The sequence below is a fragment of the Rhinolophus hipposideros genome (assembly GCF_964194185.1).
Source record: "Rhinolophus hipposideros genome assembly, chromosome: 1".
Classification (NCBI taxonomy): Eukaryota; Metazoa; Chordata; class Mammalia; order Chiroptera; family Rhinolophidae; genus Rhinolophus; species Rhinolophus hipposideros.
The window spans coordinates 78550135-78565147 of record NC_138047.1 but is presented as its reverse complement, the minus strand read 5'-3'; the positions used below and the strand labels follow the sequence as shown (position 1 = coordinate 78565147).

General features: G+C 37.7%; 1 protein-coding gene across 1 annotated transcript in view; it reads right to left on the bottom strand.

Annotated features, from left to right (window-relative positions):
• Window positions 1-15013, bottom strand: part of ARHGEF38 (Rho guanine nucleotide exchange factor 38) — a 120565-nt gene that overhangs the window by 12302 nt on the left and 93250 nt on the right. Inside the window, exons 7-10 of the mRNA XM_081045103.1 lie at window positions 14138-14271; window positions 8845-8949; window positions 6046-6168; window positions 3240-3551 (exon numbers count right to left, since the gene is read on the bottom strand). Of these exons, the coding sequence (XP_080901229.1) occupies window positions 3240-3551; window positions 6046-6168; window positions 8845-8949; window positions 14138-14271 (674 nt within the window). The remainder of the gene's footprint in view (window positions 1-3239; window positions 3552-6045; window positions 6169-8844; window positions 8950-14137; window positions 14272-15013) is intronic.

Genomic DNA, 15013 nt, shown 5'->3' with positions numbered 1-15013 from the left:
AATATAGGATACGCAAGGCTCTTTCTATAGGCCTCAGAATTAAATTATGCAAATTAAGTGAGTTTCATTGAGAAAAAAAATATTAAGAATCACAATAAGTTACTTTTTGATAAATAGTGTTGGGTCAACTAGATAGCCATTTAGAAAAAGATAAAGTTGTATACATATTTCACATCATGAACCAAGATAAAATCTACATGGATCAAAGATTTAAATTTCAAAAAATGAAAATATGATAACATAAATACACTAGAGGGAAAATGGGTGAATTCATGGAGCCTCCAACCATGGAAGTCCTTCCTCACTATGACCCCAAAATCTAGAAATCATAAAATGAAAGATTAATAAATTTAACTACATTAAAAAAACAAACTTCTGCATGACAGCAACAACAAAATTACCACGAAGTCCAAAGACAAATGGTAAACTGGGGAAAACATTCTCAATTTATATCTCAGGCAAAAAGCTCACCTCACTAGTATATATGTTGCTTCTAAAAATTGAGGGGGGAAATAAAACCACCATCTCAGTACAAGGAAGGGCAAACACATGAACAGCTGGCTCACAGGAAGAGAAACAGAAATAACTCTCAAACATGAAAAGATTCTCAGCCTCTCTAGTAATTATTAGAGAAATACAGATTAAATTTACATTTGAAACTATCAGATTGGAAATATCCAGGCAAACCAGCATTCTCATATGTTTCAAGTAGGAATCCAAAATGGTACAAACCTTAAGGAGGGAGCCAGCAAAATTGTGTATGTATTTACTCTTTGACTTAGAGATCCCACTTCTAGAAATCTCTCTTAATGATACATCTGCCCACATCTAAAATTACTTTGGCCTTATTTGCAATAGAAAAAGATTGGAAATAGTCCAAATATCCATCAATAGATATAGATTAAAACACAAAAGAATACATATTGTGTGGTTCCGTTTATATGAAATTCAAATCAGGTAAATCAGTCTATGGTAATATAATGAAAAAAATTGGTCACCTTTGGAGGACAGTAGCTTGTAATGGTCATGAGTAGCCCTAATGGGAAACTGGAAAGGGCTTATATCTAGATCTGGGTGGTGGTTACACAAATGTACATGCATGCAAATATTCATTGAGATACATACTTCAGACTGATGCACTTTACTGTGTTTAATCTGAGAAGTTACTTCCATTTTAAAACAATCTAAAAATAGGCGACTGATCAGTGAAATGTAAATCAAAACCACAGTAACATATCACTTCACACCACTAGGATGGCTGTAAGAAAAAAGACAGATGTGAGGAAATTGGAACCCTCAATCATTACTGTTGGGGATTTAAAATAGTGCAGCCACTGTGGAAAACAGTCTGGCAGTTCTTCAAAAAGTTAAACATAGAGTTAGTATATGATCCAGCAATTTCACTCCTAGGTATATACCCAAGAGAAATGAAAACACATACCCAGTCAGAACTTCGATGTTCATAACAGCCATACTCATAATAGCCAAAAAGTAGAAATAACCCAAATGCTCATCAACTGATGAACAGGTAAATAAAATGTGGCTTATCCACACAATGGAATATTATTTGGCAACAAAAAGTATTAAGCACTGAGAAACACTGAAACATGGATAGACCTTGAAAATATTATGTGGAGTGTAAGAGCCAGTCACAAAGAATGAAATATTGTGTAATTCTATTTATACCAAACATCCAGAATAGGCCTATCTGCAGACAGAAAGTAGATTGGTGGTTGCCTTGGGCTTGGGGGGTTAGGGGCGAAATGTGGAGTCACTGTTAATGGTACTGGGTTTCTTCTGGGTGTGAGAACAACGGTCTAAAATTGACCATGGTGATGGTTGCACAAATCCTATGAATATATTAAAAAAACCATTAAGTTGTATACTTTAAAAAGGTGTAATTTATGGTATGTGAATTATATCTCAACAAGGTTTTTACCCCCCCCTTATCGGGGGCTGGTGATACAGCTGTTCAGTAGCATAGACTACTAGTATATAGACTACTAGTATAAAGCTGTGAATGGAATGAGGCTGCTCTCTGTGTACTGACATGGACGCCTTCCCAGGATGTTAGAAAGCAAGTTGCAGACGGTGCTGTGTATTATGCTAGTTTTGTGTAGGGAATAGCAGTATATATTTGCATTTACTTTTACTGGCACAAAGGAGCCTTAAGTGAATAAACTAATAACTATAGGGGTGGGAGCAGGAGATGGAATGTTTGGGAGACAGCAGCGAGTATGCAACTGCTTATACATTTTCATATAGTTTTGCCCTTTGAACCATGTCAGTGTAGCACGTGTTTATTCAACTTAAAATAACTCAAAGAATAAGTTAAAATTAATCACATACAAAATAAAAAATAAAGTAGGGAAAATTAATTTTCCTCCAAATGTTGTCCGTTAAATATCTAACCAGCTGAATGAGAACTAATACACTTGAAATGAAGGGCCAGGAAACTAAGGTTAGTTTTTAAAGTTGGTATTAGATTAAAAATATCTTTCTTTCTCTTCAGAAAATAATTATAAAACCGTATCCTAATAGAAGACTAAATCCTAAATAGAAGACTAAATATATATACATATATATGTATATATATTTAGTCTTCTATTTAGGATTTAGTCTTCTATTAGGATATATATATATATATATATATATATATATATATATATATATATGGTTAGGGTTAGGGTTAGGGTATATATATATATATACACTCACATATTTACACACACACACACAACCAGGCTTCTCTTCCTTGGAAGAAAACAAAAGTGAAACAAAGACTGGTTTGACAATTATCCTACTTCAGTCATTATGCTGAAATATCCTCCTTTTTGGATCCACATCTTAGCCATGGTTAACACTTAAAAACTGTTGAATGGAAAGAGAAGGCAAAACATAAATTGACAAGCTTCAATATAGCATCGGGCAGGTGGAACGACATTGATCCATAGGTGGAGCAAAGCTGAGAGGGATTTGCCGTTTGAAAAGGAATCTCCAAGAACAAGTGTGGGAGTTGCAGCAAACCGAGCTAAGAAACTCTTTTAGCTTCCTGTGGAGAAGAGACAGCAGGAGACTGACAGTCTTCAGTTAAAATAAAAATCACCACCACAACCCCCTGCCACACACACACACCCATGCAACACACTCGTGCATACTATGAACCGAGCTGTTTGCAGGGGTGTGGTTTCTCATAGCTCCTATAGACCAAGGTGGCTCGGTGCTGGTGCTGGGCTTACCGGCACCACGGTGGAACAAAGCCGCTGTGCCACCAACATCAGTTCCCTGAGGAGAGTGATGAAACTGCACAGACAGTTGGACAGAATCTTGCGCGCAGCTTGGTTGAACACCTGGAGCTCTTCCACCAGCTGGGCATTGAGGGCCTCATAGTCCTTTTTAGCCAAGTCTGAGTCATCTCCTGCTGAGCGCTGCAGGTAGCTGTTGTAGTCCAGCAGTTTGTCGTAGCGTTTCTGGATGAGCTTCTGAGGCCCTGGAAATAGGGACAGCAGGGCTGACAGGGGCGTCAGGACGAGCTTCTGTAAGTGAGCTGCCTGCCAAAGGAGAAAACAGTCCCATCACAGAGCTAGAACGACCAACACCGTGCCCCAGGCTATTATCAAATGGAGACAGGAAAGCATCTAGCCAAGTCAAAGAGGATGTGATCATTTTTTCACCTAGCTAAACCTGCTCAAGGACTTCAAACAGTGACGCTACACTCTAACATTGAACCAGAAGGGAGAGAAGGAAGAAGAATATGAAAGATGAAGCCTGAACACCAATATATGCTTTACCTTTCTCTCCTTGTTGTAGGTATTTTCCTCCTGTGATAGAAATGACCACAGAACTATTGTTTCCTCTTTAAATACTTTGAAGGATAAAGAAGATGCTGATTCCGTGTCCTAAATTGTTACATTTTTAGGTCTGAGTCATTGAATGAAATTCATGTTAATGCCCAATTCCATGACAGACCCTGACCGCCCTAGATTTAATTTCTTCTATTTCTCTTTTCTACCTTTCTATTCTGAAGTGCACTCATATCCTATGCTCACTGAATGCCCAACTTTACCCTTTATCATACATGTTTGGGTGATGTGATCATGTTATGGCAATTTGGAAGCAGGTTTTCTTTAGCATCCTGAAAGATGTCCTCAGGAATCAGGTCTGAACAGCAGCTGATATTAATTAACTTAATGGCCTCTGGTAACTTTGAACTTGTGGGAAATCTAGAGAGTGGAGGAACCAATCTTTTATTGGCACCAGCAATAGCCAACACAGATTAAATGTGATGTGTAACTTATATAATAATCATTATACACCTGCAGATTGTTTCATGAGTCCTTTGACTAAGCAAAGAATCTGTTTACTGTTCTGGGATAAATTGCTATGACATGACTGAACTCTATAGGTAATCTAGTTATAATATTATGATATTAGATTGGTGCAAAAGTAATTGCAGCTTAAGAGGTTAAAAAGAAATTGCAAAAACCACAATTACTTTTGCACCAACCTAATATAATTACAATATATATGTCCTGTGACCCATAGACATAAACCAATTTCCGTACATGGAAATTGTGGTTGAAACAAATAAGAATCAGATTTCATTTTAATATTTTGTCCTAAATGTATAGATAAGTACCTCTCATGGTTAAATTAAAAACAACTACTGTACCTATAAGTAGATTTTGAACTCTTAATATTTGATTTTTAAAAAGAGTTGAAAATATGTTATCCACAAAAAAAAGTTACTTGTATGCTGAGCTTTCTGATCATTATTTTATCCTAATTTATCATCTTGTAAGGTTTTATGCAAAGTAGGGAAAGCCACCTTATCTCTTCTCCCGTCCAATTCTGGAGCATGCTTGATGAAGGAGAAGCTATATACCATGTTTTTACATAGTGCTCAATAAATATTTATTGACTTAGTTAATGAATTGAAATTAAAATAAAGAGCAAACTCTTAAGGACTTTTGTAAAATGTGAACCCAGAAAATGTATAAGAACTACTAGCCACACTTTTTCCATTTAACATGTCATCAAAACTTCTCTTCCCGCAACCCCACTATCGAATCTATCATTTTAGTTCAGATGTAATCCTGACTTTCCATTTTCTTGTATCAGGAAAGCAAGATGCTTCTCAGTGTTTTTCTGCTGTTCTGGAGGCTGTATCACTTCCTAGAATCCAGAAATATGTGAGGATATTCATGTCACGACTTTGATGGAGGGACATTACTGAGATTTAGAGCCTGGTATGACAGGAATGCTAAACACCCTTCAACACAAGGGCCACTCAGAGAAGATGTGTCTGACCCCAAATGCCAATAATGTCAACACAAAAATGGCACTTGCAAGGATTTTGAAGATGATGAAGGAGACTGTTATATTTTCCGTATAATACTTGAAATACTATTCTGGGGTAATAATACCTATGGAATACAAGGTGCTAAATTAAAATTAGTATTGTTCAGACTAGTTTGCCACCCAAATATTTTCTTGCCTCAAGCATGTTTTTATGATTCCCAAGCTATGTTTTATGATTCTGTATATTTTACAGAACCCTTAGAAAACAAATATTTACTAAAGAGCAAAAGATACAGTTTTTGACTCTTACAGAAAAGCCTTTTCTCAAAAGGAAGGCTTTACTTTCCAAAGCAAAGAAGTCACATCCTCAGCGAGTATCTTTGCTCCTCCTGTAAGGAATCGGGGCTTTTCCAGAGACTCCTTTAAGAAAATCACAACTTTCTAACTTAATCCTTGTTACGTCACATGTAGACTTGAACTAAAAGCTGCACAGACACTGACTCCTGCTAGAAATACAGTCTGGGACACTCTGAAATTCTGATTACAGTACAGTCCTCACTAATCCTCTTAAAACTATTTAATGATAAAAAAAAATATCTCCTTTTTAAATTTACCAATTCTGACATTAGTATTTTCTTTAGTGTATGTTTTATTTTTAACTTCAGAAAAATAAATGAAAAGCAGCTCTTCTTTTAACCCTACTACTATTTAATTTGCATTTATCAGTGAATATAAATAACTTACAAAGTCATCACAGGGATTTGGGGCATTACTTGGGGCCTCCGAATAGTCCCTCTCCTCCTCATCTTTGTTGCATGAAATCTCCTGGAGCTCCATTACACTCTGCAGAGCTAAGGGCATGACATCCTGAAACCCAAGAACAAAGTTACAAAAAAGGGAAAAGTTCTGAAGCCAGTACAATTAAACATATTCCAAATGTGCACATTATCATCATAACCTTCCATTACCACTGAAAGATATGACAAAAGAAAGGAAAAAATTTTATAAATACTCTGTACAATCAGATTACTTGTAACAAGTATTTTCTTACTTTTCCCCCTTTGTCACTTTCTCATACTGTTCTGTATGACACCCTCTTTCATTAAGTGGACTCCATCTTAAATTCTCTCACTGGCCATTCTTTAGCATTTAATTCTTATAGATCCCTTATTTTTAAAATCACACCTCTTTGATTTATGTTTTCAATTTTCCTTAGTGAATTAAACAGTCTCTTTAAGGGAAGATGCTCACATTTTTGTCGAATCAATTAGTGGAAACAGAAGACTGTCTTGTAGATGTTCCCATGAGACATTTACTCCTTGAAATGCATATCAAGGACAGTGTTCCCACTGCCCTCCGGCTGTTACAACTAAATTTTGGTTTTCTTTTCACAGCAGGCAATACTTTAAAAGGAAGAGATTGTTAACCAATCTCAGGTTACCAAGAGATTGTTACCTGATTGTAACGTCAGGCTTTGCATCAGTTAATAAATAAAAAAAGAATGTGGCTTATTAGTTACATAGCATAACCTTGTCTCCAAATCATTGTGACTGTCAATCTTCTGTTGCTGTGATAATTTATCTGTGATAATTTATTTAGCATGCAAACATCTGCTTCCAAAAACAGATATCCAAGAGAAAAGCTGGAAAATAGGAAGGGAGCCATTTATTAACTGACCTACATATAATTCTACTAATTCTCTATGTCTCACAGAAACAAACATTGTCAGGATATTACTAAGGACACTGTCTTCTTTATGAGATCCATTAGATCCAACTCCTGACTGGTCTTTCTTCTGAATATAATTATATTGTATTCCAATTGCATTGTTTAAGTCTGATTCTCAACAAGGGCAGGAGAAACTCCTAGGGGATTGGAAATTTGTGGGTTGTTTTTGTCTTCTCCTATGGTTTCGTGGAAGTATTTGCATATTTTAATTCATATTATTTTGGTTAGAATTTATTCTCCTTTATGTTAATTTTCTTTTATCTATGCCTATAAGTGTGAGGACAGAGCCCCAGAGAGCAGTTTCCAGGCTCTCGGCATCACGTGGAAAGGTGCTGGCTCAGGTAGTAGATGGCCATCAGCTGTGGCTAGTTGGCTGTCAGCTGTAACCAGTGAACCGTTGGCCATTAATATAACTGCTGTGGCTACACTAGCAGAAAATGGGGGCTAGCAAGAAGATGGTGGCTGAGGTAACAAGCAGCAGAGTGTGGATTGCAGATTGCATTGAGGCGGATTGCAGCTAGCAAATGGGGAGTCAGTTGGTTGGCAGAAAAGCAGACAGCAGGTCTCACGTCGTGTGAATCCAGCCTCCAGTGAGACTATAGTGGTATGACTCCCCTACCATGGCTCCGTAGGTGTTCCTTTTTGGCCTCCCTGTGTCCTGTGTTCTTATGTGGGGAGCGGGACCAGAGACCCCGCAGGCCTCCCCGCATGACACTAAGGTTGAATTATCTATTTTGATTCAGGGCTATAAAAGGGCATTACAAAACACTGATTATAAAATACATGGAGGTGCTCATTTGTCTTAGAATTGTGTGATCACCATGTCCTTTTTGGAGGACAGCTGCTAGGTAGCAGTTAAATTTGAGACCCACGTGTGTTTTTGTGTGTGTGTTTTGTTTTAATAGCCTTCATGTTATGTACGTTTTACTTCATAACTTCTGTAATTTCATTTTACGTCCCCCTTTGATTTTATTTTCTCTTTCAGTTCTACTCTTAAATCTGCACTCCCCGCATAAAAACGCAGGGTATGGTGAGGCCAAAAAGGAACATCCACGGAGCCTTAGATAGGGGAGTCATACCACTATAGTCTCACTGGCTGCTGGGTTGGAGACACAGGAAACAGGATCCACATGATCTGCAACCTACTGTCTGATTCTCTATCAAGCAACCAAGCTCACTTGGTAGCTGCAATCTGCCATGCTAACTGTAATCCGCACTTGCTAGCTCAGCCACCATCTTCTTGCTAGCCCCCATTTGCTGCTAGTGCAGCCACGGCAGTTATATTAGTGGCCAATGTCTCACTGGTTACAGCTGATGGCCAACTAGCCACAGCTGATGGCCATCCAATCACAGTTGGTGGCTAACATTTACTACCCGAGTGAGCACCTTTCCACATGAGGGTGAGAGCCTGGAAACTGCACTCCTGGCTCTGTCCCCACATATGTGTTTTAGGTACTAGGAAGAGTTTCATTAAGATAAACAAAGAACATGTCTGCATTGCCTGCAATTTTGCATTAAGGAACTCATCTCTAGTATAAAGAAAACATGCTGGTCATCTAGGACCACCTGGAAATCATGTGAGCAAATGTCCGCAATCTGGCCATTGGGATGAGGGGAGGGTGGAGCAGGTAAGCAAACAAAGAACAAAACCTATTTTCATATTGGTTTTCTTCACCAGCAATTTGCAGCCTTCCATATTTGATACAGGAGTTGTCATCATATAAATGAATGTAACAGTCACATTTACTCTTCATAATGACTACTGACATCAGCACCTTCTTGTAGAAACATTGAAAACAGTTGTGTCTCACCTACCTGTACGTGTTGAAGACAGAATGAAATGTTCTTCACACAATGCCTCACAGTCTTTTCTAAACATCTAAATAGCTTTTCTTCTCTGTTAAAGGTGTTGTCTTTCACCTAAAATATAGATGGAAGTATTTATTTTTATAACTCAAAAGAATCTGGTATTAAAAAATATATCACGGATCATATTGCCCCAGCATATTACCAAAAACTCCTTGTTGAGATGAAAACCTTTCACAATATGCTGACTGTCTTTGACACAGTACTTTGTGTACCAGCACATAGCACAATTGATGAACAATTACCGAAAATAAGACCTATCCGGAAAATAAGCCCCAGCTAAGATCTTCAGCCAGATGGACTCATTTAGTACGTTATGACGATATTCCAGAAGAAGATGATGAGTGTATTTGAATAAATGTAGATTGTTGTACATGAAAAAATAAGACATCCCCTGAAAATACACCTTAATGAGTCTTTTGGAACAAAAATTAATATAAGACCTGGTCTTATTTTCGAGGAAACCAGGTAGTGCAGGAAAGTCACATGGTACTGCTTAATTGGCCATTCAGTTTTCACACAGCTTCACCTATGTCGCAGTAAGGGTAGGATGTAAACCTTTTCTCTACTGTTTGAAATGACATATGTCATGTATGTATTGTTAAATTATATTACTTTTGTGGGCTTATGAAATAATTAGTAAAAATAAAATTTAAATTTAAAAATTAAAATAGACATTTGATCCAGTGGCTGGAATTTATTGTTTTGCTGAGATGACACATTCCAATTTATTTCACAGTGGTTATTTAGAAAATATTCTCAGGTTATTGGCAAAGGAAAGGTGATAATTCTTTATCAGTTCAAATTTGACTGATATATGTAACTTAGCAAAACTAGTCCTTCTGTTAGGCAAACTCAGAGTTAAGATAGTGGTCACATATATTGTTACTTTTTTGTTACCTTACGTGTTAAGCATTCAGAAAAATATGCTTTTCATATACTTGTGGCAGTTTCTAGGAACACACACTTATCATTGCTCTTAATGGTGAGAAGTATTTCTTGGCAATCAACATTGCTGCGAAAGGTGAGAATCAGCCTCAGGCTGGCAAAATCTGTAGGCATGCAAATGTTTTGTGGAATATGGTATATATTCTTCAGTCTGCACTGTAGCTCTCCTTGGTTCATACATTTGCTAAGGTGGTTGACCTTAGAAATGAATGCATAGAAAATGGTGACGTATTATTTTATGTTTAAAACCCTTAAGATTGCTCATCTAGAAGGATTTTGATTTAATGATCAGCACAGTTCTTTGTAATTCACACAAAGTTACCACCACCTGCATTAGGATCTCTATGCTCTGACCCAGTTTGATGTATATAAAAATTGGCTGTGGTAGATTTAAGTGCAGTTTTCAGGAACTCATCACCAGCTACTTTGTTTTGTATATCTGGACTGGGACCCAGATGATTTCTAAAGTAAGAGGTCCAAGGATCACACTATGAGAAATATTGCCTAGTTCTACATCTCTATAGCCAAGCCTTTCTCATTTTGCTTTATTTTGCTGGAACATGCTGTTGTTCTTTTTCTGCCTTAAAAAATTATTTTTTAAAGACCTGCTCAACTGTCAGCCTTTCTACAGATTCTCTCTATAATTCCTTTTCTTTTCACTGTGGAAAATGAATTGCCCCTCGTATGTGCTCTCACGACACTAGTTAATTATTTAAACTATTCTCTCTATGGATGGATTGCAAGCAATTGAGATTAAGTGTTTTTGTCTTAATAATAATAGCTAACATTTATTAAACACTAACTATGTTCGAGACACTGTGCTAAAACCTGTCTACTATTTTCTCATTTTAATTCTTACACAACCCTGTGGGGTAGATGCTACGGAGCAGAGGTTTCGGGAGGTGTGGCAGAGATTGTTCCTGTTTTACCTGCCACCTATTTACTGATAGAATCCGCACCTCTAGTTTAAGTTGGACACATAGCTGTTAGGCCTTTCCAGATTCCCTGGCAGCTGGCTCTGCCCTTAGATCTAGGTTGGAGTAAATAAGATGAGAGTGAAAGTGATGTGTTTCATTTCTGAATCATGGCCTTAAAACACTGTCTTGGGGCTTGAATGAAGACATGGCAGTGACCCAACTTCAAGCAGGCAGATGAAGACAACACGTTTAGGGAATGGCACAGCACAAATTTGGGGAGAACTTGGTTCCTGAAGGATCTCATGCAGCAGAGTGCGTCTGGACTCACATCTCAGGACTATTATAAGAGACAGAAATAAATGGCAAGCTGACTTAAGCTTATGTTTGGAATCTGTCTGTGACAGCTTACCCTTTATCCTAATATAGGAAGTTAAAGAAATTTGCCCATGTTAATAGGTAGAACCAGGATTCAAACCCAAGTGGTCTGAATTCAGAACCTCTTTGTATTCCCAGTCTTGAATACAGTGTCTTGTACCTAAGAGTTCAATACATGTGTGATGAATTGAATAGACTCTTCCTCTTGGGTAATAGTTCTACATCCTAACTCCACTGAATATTTCCCTTGAGCTGCTGACAAGTGCAAAATTGACTGATTTGAGATTTATCTTTTCTACAGTCCAGCCTATGCAGCTGATTTTCTGATTAACAGTGAAATGCTTCACTGCTGACAGGACAAACTCTCAAAAGATTAAGGAGAAAACATAGTTAATATCCTCCCAAGCCACGTTAACTATGATTCACTTGCAGTTCACAATTGAAAAATATCAGAAGCTGATGACAAATATGTTAAAGTATATAACAGCTTCTCCAAAAAGCTTGCCCCAAATTAAGACCTGCCTAATGTTCCTCAATAGAATTGTCTTGAGTCAAAAGCAACTTCCCAAAAAGTAGGGGAGAATTGTTTGCATCATATGTACACATGTTTATGGAGGCTAGTCTCTTCCCAAATGAATTCCCAATTCAATTTTATTATTGCTGTCTTTAGTTGAAATGTCTTGATGTTCCTTTCCCTGAGCTATAACCACACACAATAAATGTCCCAAACTTCCCACATTATAGCTTCATATTAAGAGAAGAGGTCTTCCTGCAGGGCCACGTTGTTGTTACTAAGTCTTGGTTAGGTAGCAAGAAGAAACAAGGGGAAAGTCTAGACCAGAGTCTTTATTTGAGTTTTTGTAGGAAACCCTGAAGAAACAGTTGGAACAGGGCACATGATTTAGGATTAGTCAATTCGAATAATTCCCCTGGGCTTGGGGCTACAGGGATGAGAGGTGGGAATGGTCTCTAATTCCTTGGTACCTGGCTGGCCCTGCGATGCAGGGCATGAGAATATTGTTGGCTTGATGTGTGAGTTAGATAAGGTGGTAATTAGGGCTATAGACTCAGGATTGGTTGGCTTGCATATCAAAAAAGTGATTTCAGCTGAGCCCTTCATTAATTTTAATAACAAGCTAGCCCTGGGCAGGGCATCTCGCCTCGGACAGAAAGCTTCTAAAGATGTCAAGACATCATACAATACAGCAAATAAAAGACCTGATGACTATACCACGCATAAAGAAGTTTATACCCACATGGGAAGTAAGAAGTCTACACATTAAAAGGTAAACGGCAACACAAGACACTGATATAAAATGACGATGATGATGCCAACATGTACTGAGAGTTTACCCACTGTGTGAGGTGCTTTGTTTATGGGCATCGCTTCGTTTAATCCTCGCAACCCCTCCATGTATTAGGTCCTAGCACAATCCTCAATTTACAGTGATGACATTGAATTTAAGTTGTGTGCCCAAAGACAAATATTTATTAAGTGACAGGAGTGAGATTCAAGCTGAGATCTGGATGATTTCAAATACTTTGTTCTTAATTTCTGTCCTGTGCGGATTGATTCCTGAAAATGTTAACAGTGCCGTGACTGGGATACGCTCAGTAATTTGTTAGGCATTCAGAGGAGGAAGAGGCCAATTGTAGCTTAATGGTCAGAAAACTACAGAAATGATGGAAGAGAGGATAAAAAGAACACAGCACCTAAAGAGTGAGGTAGATGGAATGAACCATCGAAAACCCATACTGAACTGCCATACAGTTGCCTCTAGTTCAAATTAGAAACCCTAGTTAAAGATGTTAACACAATAAGGGTTTATTCAGGTAAATGAGAAGGAAGAAAAAAGTACTGACTAGTATCTTAAAAACCGTCCTGCCTACTTTAAAAAAAAATTATTAAATATCCTGGAGTAACATTGGTTAATAACATTATATAAGTTTCAGGTGTATAACTTTATATTGCAAAGTCTGTACACTGCATCGTGTGCTCACCACCCAAAGTCTAGACTCCTTCTGTCACCCCAAATCTAGACTCCTTCTGTCACCATTTCACCCCTTTTACCCGCTTCATCATACCCCCACCATCCTGCCTTCTCTTCTGGTAAACACCATTCTCTTGTGTGTATCTATGAGTTTGTTGGTTTCTTTGGTTAGAAGCCCACTGTATTACCACCTCCAAGCCGTGAATTTTCTGTCTTGTGATTCTCAAAGTGTGTTTCACTGATCACTTACTTCAAGGTCATTTAGCTTCAAAACACTTTTAAAAAAAGAGTCTGTAACAATACAGACTTCTAGGTTGCACCCTTGAGCCAGGTGGAACCCTGAAATCTGTCTTTTAGCAAGCTCCTCAGGTAATTCTTACTCACATCAAAGTTTGAGAGCCTTTGCTAATATATCCATTACTTATTAGGGGTTGAGATGAAAGTGGTTCAAGTCAGGCGCTAAGCAGCTGACACAAAACAATTACCCAGTAATATAATGTGCATCTGGTGGGGGTGTAGGTGAGAAAGGGGATAAAGGGTAAAAAAATCACCTTTTATCATGGGAGAAATAAAAATAAGATAAACATCAAGGGAACCCTAAAGGAAAGTGAGATTTTTTTTTAAAAAGCCGAAATAAGACAGGGATGAAAGGTGGCCATTGCCTTGGCTGAGATTATCTCTTAGTCTATGGTGAATGTCAGGACTCATGGGACAAACCTTGTTGAGTCCTGTCCTTTTGTCCTTATCTCTGTTTTGTCTGCTTCCTGAGTGGAAGCACCACATCTAAGATAACGTCAAAGCCATTCTCAGTCCATTTTGTCTAAAAGAGAGACAGAGAGAGAGAGAGAGAGAGAGAGAGAGAGAGAGAGAGAGGAGAAAGGAACAGCATCGAACAATTACCTTGATTCTGTGTTCTAGAAATAGCTGTGATAACAACAAAGCCCAACCTCACAAAAACATCAGCATTCATGTTCCCCAGGAAAATGTATGTGGCCCAAGAAGAAAAATTACCTGTGATTCTCCTCTGGTCAGTATCTTAAGATGATTTGTCACTCTTTTTGATTTCTTGCTAATTGAATGAATATTTAGTTTAGACAATTTATCTTTAAGTGATTCATCCTCATCATTCTTCTTGTATTTTAGAACTGAAAAGGAAAAATGCAATAATATATCTGGACACATGCATCATAGAAAGTGTATGTTTCATCCACAGTATTCAAGATCAATATTTATATTTAAGATAAAAATCTATATGATTTTTGGCCTTCTGTTGCAAGTGTAATATGCTCCAGCTCCACTGTCCAATCATAACCCCAGCTGCCCACCCCATCGACCTTCAGAAACCCAGCTCTCCAAGGGCTGTGCTCCTTAAAATCCAAGGTTCAATTACCTCCCACATTAGAGAAATCCTGGATACTGGAAAAAACCTCTTCCACTCTTAGATAACACATTTGCTATCTGGGATCTCAAAAACGAAGCATCAAGACATAACTGATGAAAAGACATTCAAACTAAGGAGACCTCCTCCTAGAGTAGATCCCCACTAGCAGAAAGATCTAGGCTTAGTTGAGTCACCTCTCTGAGCTTACTTTTTTAACTTTAAAATCATATTCACCCCTTTTATTGTTCAAAGTGTTAAATATTCCTAACATTCCTTTTTAGTAAGGGTGCAGAGAGCTAGGCAATTCTATACACTGTTGATGAGGATTTAACCAATGCAGTTTTGGGCAGAATCTTAAAAAATTAAAATATTTGTAGTCTATGACCAAGAAGTCCATGCACAGAAATCTGCTTTCCATAAGCATACAAAGTTTTGTTAGCTACAGCATTATTTCTAATAGTAAACTATTGGAAACAATCAAAAAGTTTATCCTAGAGGAATAGTTT